The sequence below is a fragment of the Bos indicus x Bos taurus genome, chromosome 19 (assembly GCF_003369695.1).
Source record: "Bos indicus x Bos taurus breed Angus x Brahman F1 hybrid chromosome 19, Bos_hybrid_MaternalHap_v2.0, whole genome shotgun sequence".
Classification (NCBI taxonomy): Eukaryota; Metazoa; Chordata; class Mammalia; order Artiodactyla; family Bovidae; genus Bos; species Bos indicus x Bos taurus.
In genome coordinates, this window is record NC_040094.1 from 31,760,231 (window position 1) to 31,778,104 (window position 17,874).

Below are 17,874 nucleotides of genomic sequence, written 5' to 3' on the forward strand. Positions count from 1 at the left end.
AGTACATCAGGCCTTCACACTCTTAACAGTGATTTTCCCACTTTACTGTTACTGCAGTTAAGCTCCCTCCTCACTGTTTTTCTAAGTAGGTGGGTTAAATGTATTTTTTCTCTAATTAAGAAATTCTTGTAAATCTGTTGAAATGGTGTCTTTAGATAAAAATAAATTCATGTGTGTGTGTTAGGTTAATAGTGTTAGTCTCTTGTGAAGGCTGAAGAGCACTGAAAGGAGAAAGAGATCTCAAGAGGAAGGTTTGGAATAACTGTAAGTGCAGGTTCCCTGTGTCAGATACGCTTTACAAGGTGTGGAGCTGCGTGACTGTGGTAGCAGACGGTTCTGTTTTAAGAGTGAGATTGTTCATCGCAGCAGTCATGACCGCGTGTGCGCTCTCTGCATGTAAATGAGGTGTCCTGCACTGTAGGTGTTGTTAGGAGAGCGGAGTTAAGTCAACTGGATTCTGTTTACGGCTGTGTCACTGTTTAGCAGTGTCGTTCCGAACAAGCCGCTTTACTTCAGCAGGCGTTGATCTCTCAAATAATCCGGGCCAAGTGTTGGGGTGGGAGGTCTGTACGAGAAAATCTCTGAAGATACATCTGGATCCAAAAATTAGTAACCACACGCAGAATTTTGTAAAGGTAGATTTTGCCATCATCCCAGTATCTCTGCATTCTCCAGGTGCGTTGTAGTCCTTGTTTACATGTGCACACAGCTGGCAGCGCTGTAAACATGGTGTTTGCTCACAGTCGTGTTTGCTCATGTACGCCTAGTGAGCTGTATGGCTTTCAAAATAATTGTATTTAATCCTTTTAATAATGTACCACTTTTTCTTGTGAGATCGTTCAGAGGTTTCTAGTTTGTTTTTGTTTCTTTTTTCCTTTTATAATTTATGAACTATTTAAGTTAGGTCTCTAGTCAGGGAGTGAGCCTATCAAAGAGTATAGGCACTTTAATTTCTCTTGTTTTATTGTCAAATTGCATTCAGGCTGGTTTAAAACACCCTATAGCGCTGCCAGTAGGTTTTGAATGGTTTGGTGTGGTTATAGCCAGCATTTGTTCATTTAAGGCGTGTTTATTGAGCCCTTGTCCTGGTGGAGTATGTGTTCCAATAGGAAAGATGAGTGAGAAACATAAGCAGAGAAGAATGGTATTTTATATTAGAAGATGGGGAGCACTCTACGAGTAGAGCAGGTAACGGGATGTGAGGAGGATGACTTGCCTGGGAATCAGGCATCTTCAGCCTTGGCCACTGAGAAGGTAGTGTTTGAGCAAGGACTTTAGGCATTGGGTTCGCTTTATGTATATTTTTTTCTTTCTTTTTTATGAATTTGAGAAGCTGACATAATATCTCAAGATTACTGTAATCTGTTTACTTTCTTAGTGAGAACAGTTTCCCACATATTTTCTATTTTTATATTTAATTTTGGCAAAGTTTGAAAATTTCATGAAAATCCAAAGGTTTTCTATGTAAGACTGTGCCTGTCCTTAAAATTAAGAGTGGAGAAAATTGGGCAACTAAATTTGTGTTTGAACATGAGAATATTCAGTCCAGGGCTTTAATAAGGAACAAAAATTACCACTCATTTAAAGTTAAAAAAAAATTCTTCTCACTTTGTATTTCTGTTTTAAGTGAAGGAAAGGTGTGCTTAATGTTAAGCTGTGTAAGAGTGACTTGTGTCTGTTATTTTGTAGGGTGACTGTTGGATCTGCATGGAACTCATGTCTACCTCGTTTGATAAGTTTTACAAATATGTATATAGTGTATTAGATGATGTTATTCCAGAAGAAATTTTAGGCAAAATCACTTTAGCAGTAAGTACCTGGTTTTCAAATTGTTCGGGCTATATATACTTGCATAAAGATGCTGCTGGAGTTATGAATGTCCTTCACAGAATGTTATTGACCTTCCTGGAAAATCATTTGTAAAAGGAAAAGAGACAAAGTCTCTTCTGTGGGGTCATTAACAAAATAAGTCATGAGAACAATTTTCAAAGTACCGATCTACAGATACTTTTCATTGTTGAAAAGTACATATTGAAGTCGTACATTTCAATAGTAAATACTGCAGTGTTCTTGTCATTAAAATCGTAGTGAGCCATAATAGATTGTGCTGTAAATAAGGCTAGAAAAAAGCAATTTTCTGTTCCTCTTTCCCTTGTTACTTTAACTATTTTTAAATAGGTTATATTATTACAGTTCTCCTTAAATTAATTAGAATTGCAGCAGTTTCCCTGAAGTTCTTTAAGTGAAACTCTTAGCCCAAGTCTATTTTCTTTTGCTTTAAGATTTGGGCTGTTCTGTCTAAACTAAAATTGTTGACCAGCAATTTCAGTTACCAACATTACTACTAATTTGATAAAATAACTTTTACCATAGTTCAAAAAAAAGAAAAGAAGTACTGTTTTGCTTATGTATTTATAGTTTTGAAAGTGAATTCACGACCATTTTCTTTCTTGTTCTTGTAGCTAACAAAGGTCATTCACAATTTTTTCATAAAAAGTAAAACATTTTTAATAGGGTATAATTAATAAGATTTCTTAGAAACCCCTGAGAATCTGAATTAATGGTGACCTGGGTTAGTGGATGTGTAAACTAAACTTTATAGGAAACTGTAAGATAGGTTTTCTGGTTTCATGTAATCTCCTCTTTCTTCCCTGCCTCCTCCACATCCAGTATGGTCTGCTGTTAATTGTCAGTTTATATGTTTAATCACTAAAGGTTAATGTTGCAGTATATAGATAGCCTCTGAACTGTTTTTTAGTTGTAAGAAATGTGTGTGTATAATTGGGCTTTAAAAAGTCAGATTAAACCTAGTCATTATAATATTAAGATTCATAGATCCCATGTTAATATTTTAATTTATTTATCTGAATTAATGGTTAATTTAAATGTTTTATGAGCTAAATGTTAAGATATATACCCTTTCATATAATTTTATAAAAAGAAGCTGTCTAGTATAAACCACCTTATACTAGAAACTTGTTCATTATTCAGACAGGTATATGAAGTTTTATGTTGTTCAATTTAGTCATCTCTCCAATATACCAAACCAAGCTTTATTTTGGAGCTTGGTGCTATTCATAATTACTATAATAGAATAACAGTAGAATAATAATAGCTTATGGTTATTGAGTGTTTATTTGTGTCAGGCCAAGATCTCATGACATTTTATGTTCATAGCAACTCTCAGTGGTAAATAGTGTAACCCCCTTTTTGCAGATGACAGATCTAAAGCGTGAAGAGTTTAAGTACTTAATTTGCTGTGAAATTCATACATTTGTAAGTGTAAATGATTTAAGTCCAGGCAGCCAGACCCTAGAATGCAGCTGTTAAGTGCTCTATAACAGGATGATCTAGAAACTGGAAAACATAAAATGATTTTATCTTATATTACAATATATGTAGTATGTACTAATAAATCATTTATTACATATTTGCCTGTGTTTCTAGACCTGGTGATCATCTTTTATATTAAGCACAACATTCAGGATTACTTTGTGTTAAATCCCTCTTGCTAGTTAAAAGCCCCTTGAACAAGCCTGGCTGTGTGAAACATTTGAGCTTGTGTTTCGCTCTTCTAACCCTTGATGGCTTGATGGCAGTGGAGACTTGACCTTCCTAATGGTTGGCCAGTTTGCCACTTCTCTTTTAGTCTGAGACTGTAGAAATTTTAATTCAAGTCTGTTTCCTCTAATCCTTGAGAAATCTTTGATTTCTTGATCATGAGCAGGGATCAAACAGTAGGATAAATTCTGGCTCTGCAAACATAACTTTGCAGGTTCCATATCCAGTGAGGGTGAGTGAGTGTGAGAGTTTGGAAAAACGTGCTAAACAGGAACCATGACTATGGGATCCTTTTGTATTAAATATATTAATATCTATTCTTGAAAAGTTCGATGGTATGAGAAAGATTTTACAGCTTTTTAATGACTCATTTTAAAATTGGTAAGTTACCTGTTTTTTAGCTGTCAGAGAAGAGTATATAAAGAAAGCTAAGTTTTCACATCTAAAATCATAATTTAGCATCTTCAGTTAACATAGAACAGGGGCAGGATATTGAAATACTCAGCTTAAAAGAAGCTGAGACCTACCTGAGCTGTAACTTTATGACCAACTGCTATGCTGTTTGGTTAGAAGGAAACTGATGGCTTGTCCTGTCTTTCTCTGTTTTTTCTCCCTAGACTGTGAAAGCACTAAACCACTTAAAAGAAAACTTGAAAATCATTCACAGAGGTGGGTATGACTGTAGCAGCCTTTTTACCAACTAGGGTCAGTTAGCTTTTTTGCTGTGATTAGAGTGCTTTTGATTACAAGTAATAGAAAAGCCCGTTAACTGGCTTAAAGTTCAAAGAAACTCATTATCTGTCATAGTGAGTCCAAAGGCAGGGTGGCTCCAAGCGCAGTGGTTAGGCTGAAGCTCTCTCCGTTTGGCTCTGCTCTCCTTAATGTGTCGGCTCCATTCTCAGGGGAGTAACAGCTGAAGCAGGGCCTGTGTAACATCCGGACGTGTCGGCTCCTTGAAGAAGCAGCTTTCTCTCCTCATGTGGCTGTCTTAGGAGCAGAGAAATCTTCCTTATGTCTCTCTAGTATCTTCTCTTGTCTCATTCACCCGAGTTTCCTCATGCCCTCACCTAAATGAGTCCCTCGTGAGAAGCATTAGTCTACCCTGATAAGCTCAGGCCAGTCAGGACTCAGTGCTTGGAGGTATGGGTGGACCTACACTGGAGGCTGGAGATCCCAGTAAAGCCGAAGTCCCCAGAGTAAGGACGGCCTGGTTAGGAGCGGATGCTTGATAAGCAGTCAGCTGTGTCAGTGACAGTAAGCACTCTTCTCTGGAGTTTTTGGTAGATCACCTTCTGAGTTATAGACAGATACTTTTGTATTCTATGTTTATTTTTATCCTTACTTTTTATTCATAGAGCCATGACAGTGACAATGAAATGGATTAAAAGATTGAGAAAGGTGCAGAGAATTAGTGAGTGAGGGGGAGAATTGGCCAACTAGCTGGTTTGCACCAACTGGCCGAATTAGTTGACGGTCAGTGAGGAGAAGGTGGTAACCTAGGGGCCATTGTGGCCAAATTGTGTAAAATCTGGTGAAACAAATGAAAAGGACTTAGCTTTCCCATGTGTGCAGAAAAGTGCACTCACTGTGTAATAGGTATTTTCCTTTCCACAACCCTGTTAGGAATTGTTGCTTATATTTTGTAGACAAGGGGATCATGGGTGCTAAGTGAGAGTTCAAAAGCTTACTCTAGGTAGAGTTGTGAATATCAGACCTAGGGCTCAAACCTTTGCTTTTCTGACCCCAGAGCTTGTGGTCTGATGAATGTACTGGGTTGGATACTCTTCTTAGTTAGATAAAGCTCTACTTAAACAAAATTGTGGGTTTAAAATTTGTGTACTTTGCATTTAGTTGTATCATCTTTGACATGTATTTTAAGGTAGCTTGGGCTTCCCTGGTAGCTCAGATGGTAAAGAATCCACCTGCAGTGCAGGAGACCTGGGTTTGATTCCTGGGTTGAGAAGATTCCCTGGAGAAGGGAACGGCAACCCACGCCAGTATTCTGGCCTGGAGAATTACATGGACTGTATAGTCCTTGGGCTTACAAAGAGTCGGACACGACTGTGCAACTTTCACTCACTCGCACTCATAAAGTAGCTTAGTATTGTGCATGTTATGACTGTTCAGTAATGAATCTGAAACAAGTAAATGAATATGTCTCTTGATGAGAACAAAGAAAACTTTATAGAATGCCTAAATTTAATATAAGGCATTTTTTTAATAATGCGTTTTTAGCATTCAGAAAATTTTATCATCTTCTTATCTATCTGAATTTTACGGACTTGATCACTTATGTTTCCTAACATTTTTCCAACATTTTTCCTTGGACTTCTTCAAAATATAGCTCATTTGATTAATTACTTGAACGTTGAATGACATCTGTGTCTTGCAGATATCAAACCTTCCAATATTCTTCTGGATAGAAGTGGAAATATTAAACTCTGTGACTTTGGCATCAGTGGACAGCTCGTGGACTCGATCGCTAAGACAAGAGATGCTGGCTGCAGGCCCTACATGGCAGTAAGTGCAAGTCCAAGCCTTCTTGCCTGACAGTCATTGCACAGAGAGCCTGTGCCCTTTGGTGCTGTACTTGCAAGGAATCCGCTTTAGTCACGCAGTTTCACTATACTAGAGAATTTGCCTCTTCCATGAAGACCAAACTCAGTTCTAACTTTGCTGTGAAACTTGTCAAAATTTTCCCAGTGAACTCCTGCTTCATGGTCTTACTCTGTTCTTCTTGCGGCACTTAGCATATATGGTCTTTTCTGATTATTGTTTTTTCATTATATTCTAGTTAGTTCTCCAAAGGCCTCTTTGTGTTTCTAGACCAACCCTCCCCGCATGTTGTCTCGACTGTAGGAGGTGATACTGTAGTAGAAACATGGGTAATGTAAGTGGTGCTATTTCCAGTTAGAGGAGAATGGGAATACAGGTTCCTCCCAGAACTCAGTATGTCTCATAGAGTCTTTAGGGGTGGAGGAAGCTCACTGACACTTACAAGGGTGAAGGCCTCAGGGGTTTCCCAACCTGGAGCATCACAGTACCTGCTGATACATAGGGAAGCTGCTTACACTGATAGGTTTATTTTATAACCAGCTAAAATACTCATAGCTTTTTTCTTAATAGGTTTCAGATGGTACTCAAGATACCATTCTGTAATAATTTTTGCCTTTGCTTTCTTCATATTTATTGATCTTTTTCATATCTATCCCTCTACCTACCTATAATCATATATATGTGTGTGTGTGTATATATATATATTTTTTTTTTTACTTGTGTTTATTTTTCTCGCTTTGCCTAGAATTAGATCATTGTTGATTGACAGTGGTGATAGTTGGATTCATCTGTTGCTTGACTTGAAGGCAAATGTCTTTTTCTGGTTTACTAAGTATATGTGCGTATCTGTGAGTGAGAATGTGTGTGTGTATGAGAGAGAGATAAGAAAGAATCAGGAAGGGCTGTTAGATTTTATTAAATGCCTTTTTGGCATCATTCAGTATATGATGAAATGTTTCTGTGTAGCTGTTGACATGACACATCACAGTCACGTATATTTCCAGTGGTTGAACCATGCTGGCATTCCAGAGGTGATCCCTACATGGTTCATAGTTGATATGCTTAATATGTTTCTACATGTGCCATGTTAGTATTTATGATTGCTACACAAAAACGTTTGAGATTGGTTTATAGTATACATTGTAAAGATATTAGATGGGTTATGCTAGTTTTAAAAATCAAATTGGGAAAATTCTTTTCTCTTTATTCATACATTAAAGTATTGATCATCTAGTGATCAAAGACATAACTTTGACCTCCTTGAGCTCAGAAAATTTTCCCCAGAACTCAGAACCATTGTGCTAGTGTAGTTTTCTGTTCTTTGAGGCTGAACTCCATCTTGGCCAGGTGTCTTTGGGAAAGATAGCTAATTATATGAAAACTGAAGTTTTACTGTTTCCTTAGCATCACACATGTGTGGGTGCATGTGCATGTGTATACATACGTGTACTTTGCTTTTCTTATTGTTTTAAGTGTCAGAGCTGTTTACTAAAGTGTTTTAAGTACCAAGTATGTGGTAGTTTAGAGTCTGTCCAGTCTCTGTAAATACTCCTCCCTTCAAAAGGTGGTGACTAAGTGCAGCGTTGAGTGTGGACTGAACTCAGTGGCTTACTTCTCATGAACTGCGTGTGGCAGCAGTGAACACATCCTTCTGAGGACAGGTCATAAAGAGGCAGGTGGCTTCTTTTCTGTTTTCTTTCTTGGATAGCTACTTGTGGGGAGCCCAGCTGCCATGTTGTAAAGACTTTCAACAAGCAGCATTACAGAGACACTCATGTGCTGAGGAGCAGGGACTCCCTGCGGTAACTGTGTGTAAGCTTAGTGATGCGTCTTCCAGCCCCGGGGAGGCCGACAGCCCTGGCTGACTGCTTGACTGAAGCCTCATGAGAGACCCTGAGTCAGAACCCCTATCACAAACACACGCTGATGCCTGACTCACAGAAACCTGAAATAATAAATGTCTGTTGGTTTCAACTATTAAGTTTTTAGGTGCTTTGTTACATGAATAGCTAACTAGTACAAAGTGATTCATGTTAATCTTCTTGCTTATTCCTTGCTTTTTTTAGCATGTACGTTCCTGCCTTTTGGCACATATTAAAATTCTTTTTTTTAGCATAATAAATGATCAGTTAAAAAAAGAAATATTGGAAAAGGTCTGTTCTGTATTACTAATTACATTTGTTCAGCATTTTTTGCCTCTTTAAAAAAAATTGAGTTCAAAATTTGATAACATTGTGATTGTCAATTTCTCCTTATTCCTTGGTTTTTATTTTATGTACTTCAATACTGAGTAACTTGAGTTGTATATTTATTATAAATTATATGTTTTAGGTATAAAATTGTTTTATCTATTACTTTTTTGCTGTTTGGTTCGTGTTACAGACCCTATTCTCTAAGTTGATATTTTCGTATTGAGTTGTTGTTCAGTCACCAAGTCATGTCCTCCTCTTTGCGACCCCATGGGCTGCAGCACACCAGGCTTTTCTGTCCCTCATCATCTCCTGGAGTTTGCCCAGATGTGTTGGTTTTAAAAAGCTTTTTGTTTTTCAAACCCATACTTCCTACTTAGTTTTAGGATACAGGATCTTTAATTCGTTTCATGGATCTTAAGTGTCTTCTCCTCTCAAAGAATACTTTTCAAAATTTTAAAAATATTACACATACAAATAAAGAATGAACATGTATCAAGAATGTATTTAACTCATTCATGAGAAAACTGGACAGGCAATTTGGTGAAACTGGCTCAAAGAATGTTTGCATAATTCAGTATTTACAGTCACTAAAGAAAGAATATTGGAATGAAATGTCTAATGCAAATATAAAATTGCCAGTTATCTCCAGGTCAATGAAATAACTTTTGGGGGTTGTTGAACAGAAACATGTGCATCCCTACCTAACAAAATCTGCAGGTTATTTTGTAACTTAAGGGTCTTGGCCCTAATGAAACAAGTATACTTTCACTGATTACTTCATTTTATTTTATATAGTTCATATATAGTTTATATATATATATATATATCATTGTCATTTTATTTTATATAGTTCAAAATATTTTAAAGCTTTTTCTTGAGACTTCTGTGATCTATGTGTTGTTATTTAGAAGTGTGTTGTTTAATCTCCAAATATTTGGGGATTTTTCAGGTTTTCTTTCTGTTAATTGATTTCTAATATAATTACTTTGTGGTCTGAGAACATGCCTTGCATGATTTCTGTTTTTTAACATAAAGTGTGTTTTATGTTTTAACATAAACTAACATAGTTTATGTTAGTGAATGTTCCATGTGAGTAGGAGAAGAATGTGTATTCTGCTGTTGTTGGATGGAGTATTTTCTTTCTTGATTGACTATCTGGGATTATTATGTAATATGTATGTTATCAGGTAAATACATATATTTACAACTAAAAGTAAAAGTGAAAAGCTTCCAGTGAATATTTATGCGACATAGTACTCTGTCCAAAACAGAATGCATAGGTTTCCAAACTAACTGTTGCCGACAGGCAGAGAACATTACACAGTGACTATTGTGCTTCCCTGGACATTTCTTTCAACAGCAGTTACTGTCAGTCTTAGTTAAGGCTCTATTGTCAGCTCTGTGCTACTGACACCCTCTCTCTCTTTTATTCTCCATCCCTGACACTCTTTGTGGATAATGGTCCCTTATTTCAAGAAAATGTGAAGATGCTCCCTTCATAGAAATTACTAACAATGACTTTTGCTGGTTTTATGATAGGATCATATACTGTACTACTGGCAGTGCCTTAATTTGGGTAACAGTTAGACTAGTTGGACAAATATCTTTATTTGATAGAAATACAAATTTAACTTTATGGTGAAGAGTAAGTAGAGCAATTATAATAAATTTGGCTTGTATTTGCTTTTGTGTCTCAAATATATTGTAGTGTGTCCTTATTCACTGAAGCAAAGAGGGATAAGATCCAAAGACTTACTCTTTCCCACCCCCCACCCCCCACTTCTTTTTTACCATTATTGACTACTCATCTGGCCCCATTGTAATTCTTTGTTTTTTCCTTTTCTTCCCTTTTCTCCCTTCGTCTGTTCTCAACTTCGGTTTTGTAAACCCTTGTGAATCCTTAGGGGGAAGAGTTAGCCTTGTCTTCCCTTTATGGAGGAAGCCACTGAGTTGGGTCTTCCCTTGTTGTTTGTTTTCAGTGTAGTGTTGACGTCCTCTTCCTCCCTGTCTGTCCCTGGGCATGGGTTCCTCGAGGACTGTGCTGGCCTTCCGGCTGCCTACTCAGCCCTGCTTCCCTTACCTGCGCCTGGGGTGTGTGCGTCGTGAATGACGTGGCTTCTCTTTGTGTTTCAGCCTGAAAGAATAGACCCAAGTGCGTCACGCCAAGGCTACGACGTCCGCTCTGATGTCTGGAGTCTGGGGATCACATTGGTAAGTTCACGTTGACTCTGCCTTGTTGTGCGGGTATGACGAGAAATTTAGAAATGAAAGAAAAGTTAACCAGTCTTCCACCACTCTTAAGAACACATCCTGTGTCTTCCAGTCTTTGATTTTTATATTGCTGTTTCTTCCTGTCCCCCACCCCTCACCCCATGGCTGCAATTGCAGAGACTATATTTTCTAATTGTTGAGAACAAATTTTTACTTTAAAAATCAAGCTAGAGTTGATTGTTTCCCTCATGGCTCTGTGAAGCTCCTGGGGCTCTTTAATGCAGTCCCTCTGGATCTCTTGGCCACAGATACTCGGAGTCAGAACTACGCTCAGAGCAGGAGCAGGAGGCCGGCTCACCCGGCCTTAGAACAACCAAGAAAGAACTGTCTCACTTCTGGGCTATATTGAAATTTCGGTTCTATTTTAAAAATATATTTATTTGCTGATTTCCCTATACCAAGATTTGTTTTGAAGTCTCAGAATTATTTTCTTGTGCGTGCTGTTTTACCAGGGCTGAGGGGCATTTTTCTGACTTGAGACGGAGCAGCTTCTTCCACATTGGATGTTAATTTTCTATCACTCAGGGTGGGGAGGTTACTATATCCTTTTTGGTAGGCAGCCCAGAACTTACCCTGCCATCTCCCCGCCATCTTCTTAAGACCCCAGAGCACCAAGACCACAGGTTCAGGGCAGGAGAGTCTTCCTGGAGCTTGTTAAGCAGTCTCCATTTGTTCACCAGCACTGTATGTACTAAGATCCTCTTGCTGAGGCCCACACACCCTGTGAGCTGTCCTTGGTGAGTCATGGCACCACACCTACTGAACTGTCTGTCTAGAGACATGCAGGCTGACAGCTCAGCTCTGCGCAAGACTCCATCCGGTTTCCCTTGTGACCAAACATGGGGGACACCTCCAGGAGTCTTTTCTCAGCATGAAGCTGCTGACGAAAAGGATTCCTTCCCAGTTACTCAGAAGAAAACACGGAACTTGGGACTCTCTTAGGTCTGGTGACTGGAGCAAGACTTGTAGTTTCCAACTGAGACAGCTATTTGCATAGAAGGATGCAAACAGCTGTCCATTGCATAGAATAAGGAAATTCAATATTCAGAAAAATTCATCAGTGTCCAAGCCAGTTATGCTTAGAAAGCAAGTTTTTACTTTACCGTAAAGGTAAAATTTTTGTCTGTGAAAAGTTTTAACATAGGAATTTTTTTTTTTGGCAGTTTCCTTTAATACATCTGGCTAAACTTTGTTTAAAAGCAAGGCATTCAGTACTTATAATTGCTTTATAATTTACTTTTCATAGGCATTATTCTCATAATTATGTAAAAAGGATGAGATGAAATTAACTTCTGAGATCTGAAGTCTTTCACCTTATAACATGCATCCTGCTCTTTCCTTCTCTTATTAAAACCTGTTCTCAGAAATGAATCGAATGCAGTTATTCCCATTGCTATGAATGGTTAGTGAGGTTTGCTTCTTCCCAAGCATTTGTATTTTCATCAACAAGAAACCACAGGTGAAGGAGTGGATTTCTGTGTGCCTGTGTGCGTGCCCGCCGGCCTGGTTCCCGAGGCCCTGTGTAGAGCGGACAGTGCCCAGCTAGCGGAGCATTTTTTGGGGAAGAAGGCTTTCCTCGGCGGCTCCCTTTTGGAGGGTGGCTTTATGTCTGCTTGAGCGCCTCGCTTTCATGGTGGAAACTAGTACTTTTGACGTTCAACTGGACCGACAGAGTCAAATCTCAGCCGAGGAAGCTCTGAGCCAGTCCTCCCAGAGAGCGCACCCTCTCACGTGCTGCCTCTGATGAGCTTGGGGCCATCTCCGCATATCAGTCACCTGCCAGTGCACATAAAATGGGGTTCATTTAGGCCACGCTGCAGATTTAAACCTAGTTCTGAGGAAAAGCACACAATTTCTGGGTTTCCATTACCCTCCAAACAGAGTGGAAATGAGAACACAGTTCACAAATGTATATGACCTGGGGCAGGTGAGGACTTGCCATCCTGATTTCTAAATATCACTTCCACTTGCCTATAGACATTCTGAAAGCTCGTACCTCAACCTCGCCTTGATTTGATTCAAGCCTTTTTCAGGAGTGTCAGGAGTTTCAGAATTGTAATGTGAAGTAACAAATAATGTCCAGCGTATTTTGTTTTTCTTCTGTGTTTTCTTTAGTACGAATTGGCCACTGGCCGCTTTCCTTATCCAAAGTGGAATAGTGTATTTGATCAACTAACACAAGTCGTGAAAGGGGATCCGCCACAGCTGAGTAACTCTGAGGAAAGGGAGTTCTCCCCAAGTTTCATCAACTTTGTCAACTTGTGGTGAGTATTTGACTTATGAATACTCCAAACCATCTGGTGAAAGGGCGGTGAGGTAATTACTTCCTCTTAGCAATGTTGGTACTTTTTACTGGGGAAGGAGGGCTTATTTGTATCCCTGTGTCCTCTGAGCTGGGACTCTGGTCACTGTGGCTACATGGAAGGCCCCAGCGAGCCTGGTGGGGCGTCACTCTTACTCTGCTACTCAGGTGCCAAGGAAGAGCAGATGTGGGTGGTGGAGCAGCTGCCGCCTCCAGATTTCTAGTACCTTGTACAAGAGATACAGCCTCCCTGAGACTCACCCTCTTACTCTGGTGTGGTTCTCACAGTGAACTTGTACCAGAATCACGTGGACACTTTGACTGAGTTAAGATCCTACCAGGTCAGACTTTCAGGAGTGGGTCTCTGCGGTGACATAAACACATAACATAGTCGGGTCAGGCCCAGAGCTTGACTGGTAGAACCATACATTGGCTCAGGGAGATCTTATGCCAAGGAACGCATGAACCCCATGCCTGATGTTTTTGTGTGTTCATCTTTTAATGTGTGGGTGTGTGTGTGTGTATGGCACGTAAGGATAAATACATACTGATGTGGCAAGAGTACCGTTGTGCCTTGTACTATTTCAATCTATATTTTAAATAAAACCTGTTTTGTTATCATTTGAATGTTTTTGATAATTATTCTGTTTATCTGACTTGATTTAGAAGTAAGATACATTTGTGAGCAAAGAGCTAGAGTGTTTTGTATATTCTTCTTTTCATTCTTGAAAATGCTTTTCTTTTTCTCAGTTTTTTCTTTCTGGGAATGCTGCTTCTCTCTATTCTTTTTAGATCCTATAAGACTTTAACATTTCGTGGTCCAGATTGCTGAAGTTTTTCTGTCTTTTATGTTTGGCAGCTTGGCTGCTTTGTGACTTTGTATCTGAAGGAAAAAAAAAAAAACCTGACCTATTGTGATGCTTTTGCTTGTGAAAATAAAAATACTCGAGTAACTGTGTCTCCATTTTAATGCTGTTAATTTCTGTGTTATTTTAGCCTTACGAAGGATGAATCCAAAAGGCCAAAGTATAAAGAACTCCTGGTGAGTCTGAGCCTTTGGGCTGGGAGGTGTTTCCTCACACTTGACCTCTCCAGGACGCAGGCTCACTGAGCAAGCCGCTGGCCCTGCTGCTTGACCTTACTGAGCGTTTTTAAAGATGTTTAAAAACAAGGAGATTTGGAAGGACAAAAGTTGTGTCTGATTTTCCTACTAATTTACTAGCTGGATTCTGATGGGAAATTTTGGCTTCAGCACGTTATAAAAACTACCCCCAAGGAACTTTAACCTTCGCTTTCAGGAGCTATTTCCCAGCCTGTGTGTGCGACAAAGACGCATCTGTAACCATTTTTGTGTTCATATTGCCTTGACTAAAAGCTCTCGTGCAAATTTACGTCCCATGGCCCGTTCCCGCTTCTTTGAAAGTTCTCACCCTTCTGTAGAACTGGGGCTTTTTAAGCAGTACCAGATCTGGCCTTGGCCCTGGGAATGAAGAAAGTACTGTGACCTAATAATGTGGGAGTATTTTAGGAAAAAACCTACTTGTCACTCTTAGCGTCTAGCTTTCCAAGGATATTAGGTGAAACTCTGGTCCACCCCAGCACTGACTAAGCTTACTGAGTCCGTGTACTTAGCAAAGCTATGGAGAAAAACATCGCTGGGGTTGGAGGACGAAGAAGGGGGCTTGGGAGGCAGATACGCAGCCATGGCATTTGGAAGGTGCAGGCACAAGCACACAGGAGGAGGAGCTGCTGCTGAGCCTCTTTCGGAGTTGGGGGGAGGGTCAGAGGATCACAGCGGAGACTTTGCCGTAAGGTCCCTCTGCTGTTCACGGGGACGTCCTGCATCCAGGAGGAATGGCAGCTGGGCCTCATGCAGTGCTTCTGGGCTCTTGGAGGGCAGTAGAGGCTCCAGCTCTGATCTGTGCTGAAAAACACAGGGGCCCTGATATGCAGATAAGCTTCCAGACCCCACAGCCAGGGGTGTGGGGTATACCAGCACCATACCAACACAGCCACACCAACACCGTGTATGGTATCTCACTAACCTGTGTGTGTGGAGCCCAGCCTGGCTTGCCTCCCTGCAGGCCTTCACAGCTCCACCTGGCTGGATCCTGCAGAGCTGGATCTCTGCAGGAACAGTTCCTCCGAGCTCTGATGTGAATCTTGATCACATGTCTTTTCTTGTCTTCCATCCTCTTGCAGAAACACCCCTTTATTTTGATGTACGAGGAGCGCGCCGTCGAGGTCGCATGCTACGTGTGTAAAATCCTGGATCAAATGCCAGCCACCCCGAGCTCCCCCATGTATGTCGATTGATGTCGCTGCTACGTCAGACTCTAGACAAAGGGCTGAGAGGAAGCAAGACGTACAGAACCTTCACCCCTACCACAGTGTTTTTATTGCTCGCCAGACACCATGCACACCACGACTGGTGTTTGTTTCCGTCCCGTCTGTATACTCCCGCCACCCCGAACGCGCATCCCCGTGCGACCCGAGCACCCGCGCAGCGTCAGTGCCGGTCAGAGACCTCGCCTGCTCTCCCGTGAACGTGGATGTCAGTACGATCAGCTTGCTGACTGTGATAAGACCACATTGTAAACTCATTTCTAGACTTGAAGCCTGGAGACGCAGCTGCTGGAAGGGTGTTTCATCAGGCTTCCGAATGCTGGATGGATGCGGTGGTGGCCACGCTGTGTCTGAATGCAGGCTCTGGGCTGGAGCGCGAGGCAGGCATGGCCGGCGAGACACCTTGCCTTCCGGAGCTGGGAGACGGAGGAGGGGTAGACTTTCTTCACCAAGTGCAATAGGTTGACTGATTGGACCTTCTGTTGTTTGACAGTCACTGTCCACGCTTGGGGATCCATGTGCTCAGCCAAATTCCCTGTTTGAAATATCACGTTAAATTAGAGCACGTTTATCTTTACCAAAAACCATGCTGCGTTCAGAGAGGAGAACGTGAAAATGCCGAGACGGGACAGAACGTGTTCTTTTCTCCCCCGCCCACCCCCAGTCCTCTGCCCTCCATCGGGGAGACTCAGGAGTCTGCCACGCGTCAGAGAAGGTGCTGATTCTCAGAATTCGGTGTGCTGCCAATTGGATGTTCCACCTGCCACAAACCACCCGGGCTGAGAAGGGAAGAATACGGAGGGCAAAGTTTACAGATGTTTTTAATCCTAGAATCCTGTCTGGAACAACTCGTAGCAGCTATGTATTTCCCCTGGTCCCAAGCCTGATGCTCCGGCCACCATAACTCACTGACGGGGAGAAGTAGCTGGTAGCAATGTGCCTTGACTGATCAGATAAAGATGTCTTTTAGGCAGCGAAAGACCAGATCTCAGCTGTGTGACATGCCTGGTCCAGGTCTGCAGCTTCTGCGTCTCTTTCCCCACCTGTGTGGTCTGTTGCCCCTACGTGACTCTTGCTTGATCCAGTATCTCACCTTTTTCCCTATAACAGAAACCTTTATGATTACCAGGGATGTTCCTTACCAAGAATTTGTATAGCCCCCAGTGTATCCCATGATCTCAAGTTTAAAAGGCTGAGAAGGTGGGGCCCAGCTGATGTGGCAGGTGATGGAAGAACATCTCTTCTAGAGATAACACTTGACCAGAGGAGGATTTCTTTTACATGAGTTCCTCACCTACAAGACTCTAGCAGGTCACCACATTTCTTACAATTGGAATTCTACAAAAAACAACCCTAAAACCAAAAAACCCCCAAAGAGCCCCAGAATAGTTCTAGGGGGCCGTTGAAATTTGCATCTTCTGCTGTCCTTCCTCCCTTCCCCACGAGCCGGGTCTCCATGGTCTCCCTCCGGCCCCCCTGCCGCCCTGCGTAGGTGTGACGGTCAAGTCTGTCCAGCAGCGCCGTGAGCAGCTCACGCCCACTGGAGCGTAAAGCGGCCGAGGTCTGAGACGTGGCAGATGCCGTGACGGAACCAAACAGCGGTGGGTGTCGCTGTGTCTCCTCCCAGGTGACAGTCACGGACACTTCTCAACAACAAAGGGAGGATGGTGCTGTTTACAGTTACATCCTGTCAATTTCTGAATTCACCAGTGGTTTCTCGCTTTGGTCCACTCGCCTGATCTTCCTGTTTTCTCTGCCGTGGCATCGAAACCCCAGATTTCCCAGCCTCGGAGGGGAAGCCCTGCAGCGCCTGCCCCTGACCATGCCAAGCCATCGCCCCCCATCCCCACGGCTCCCGGGGACTCAGGAGGACTCCGGATCTCCGTGGTCACCCTTCTGTCTGGCTCCGCGTGGGGTCACTTTGCCATATGCAGATGGAGAGGAACACAGTGCTGACCGTCCAGGAGCTGATCTGACTGTTCTCTCATGTGGATGACCACATAAAAAAGGCAATTTTAGTGTATTAATCATAGATTATTATAAACTATAAACTCAAGGGCAAGGAGTTTATTACAGTGTATCTTTATGAAAGCAAAAGGGTGTGCAGTGTTCACACACTGTAACAATAGTGTAAGAACTGTACATTGTGAGCTCTGGTTATTTCTCTCCTGTACCACAGAAGCATATTGTATAAAAACTGTCGGAAAGCTGATGTGAAGGGCTATTGCCTTATTTGTCTGTAAAAAGTGCAGCTCAGTCACATGACTGCTTCCTGGAGCTTGGGAATAGTTTATCCTGTATTCTTGTTTGAATTCTCCCTCTATTTAAGATGTATCCATGGAATCGAAGTGTCGATGTAATAGTTCTCTCCTCTTGCCTGCAGGTCAGTTGTAATAAATCTAGGATGTGATGATGACTTTGTAATTCGATTTTCTGAAGTCAGACCCTGAGAGGGGAAAATCAAGTAAATTCCATTAAATTATCTGTGCATTTCGCATTGGGAAAAATTCTCTTGTTCTGCAAGTGTTTATGGCTTCTTTCTCTTTCTCCCCGCTTCTCGTGGTTGCCTTCTCTCTGCTTATTCTTCTTGCAAGAAAGCTCTGCTTTCTGTTGGAGCAGGCGTGATGGGGTCTTTCCAGATTGATT

General features: G+C 41.4%; 1 protein-coding gene across 3 annotated transcripts in view; it reads left to right on the forward strand.

Annotated features, from left to right (window-relative positions):
* The window catches only part of MAP2K4 (mitogen-activated protein kinase kinase 4), a 77,946-nt gene extending 60,211 nt beyond the window's left edge, over nucleotides 1–17,735 (forward strand). For 2 of the 3 annotated variants that reach the window (XM_027519686.1, XM_027519687.1), the window contains 7 exons: nucleotides 1,690–1,809; nucleotides 4,179–4,230; nucleotides 5,954–6,081; nucleotides 10,443–10,520; nucleotides 12,696–12,844; nucleotides 13,879–13,924; nucleotides 15,085–17,725. In XM_027519686.1, coding sequence (XP_027375487.1) covers nucleotides 1,690–1,809; nucleotides 4,179–4,230; nucleotides 5,954–6,081; nucleotides 10,443–10,520; nucleotides 12,696–12,844; nucleotides 13,879–13,924; nucleotides 15,085–15,198 — 687 coding nt within the window. In that variant the 3' untranslated portion in view covers nucleotides 15,199–17,725. Of the gene's footprint in view, nucleotides 1–1,689; nucleotides 1,810–4,178; nucleotides 4,231–5,953; nucleotides 6,082–10,442; nucleotides 10,521–12,695; nucleotides 12,845–13,878; nucleotides 13,925–15,084 lie in introns of all 3 variants that reach the window. The other variant, XM_027519685.1, reaches the window with a different exon arrangement.
* The last annotated feature ends 139 nt before the right edge of the window (nucleotides 17,736–17,874 follow it).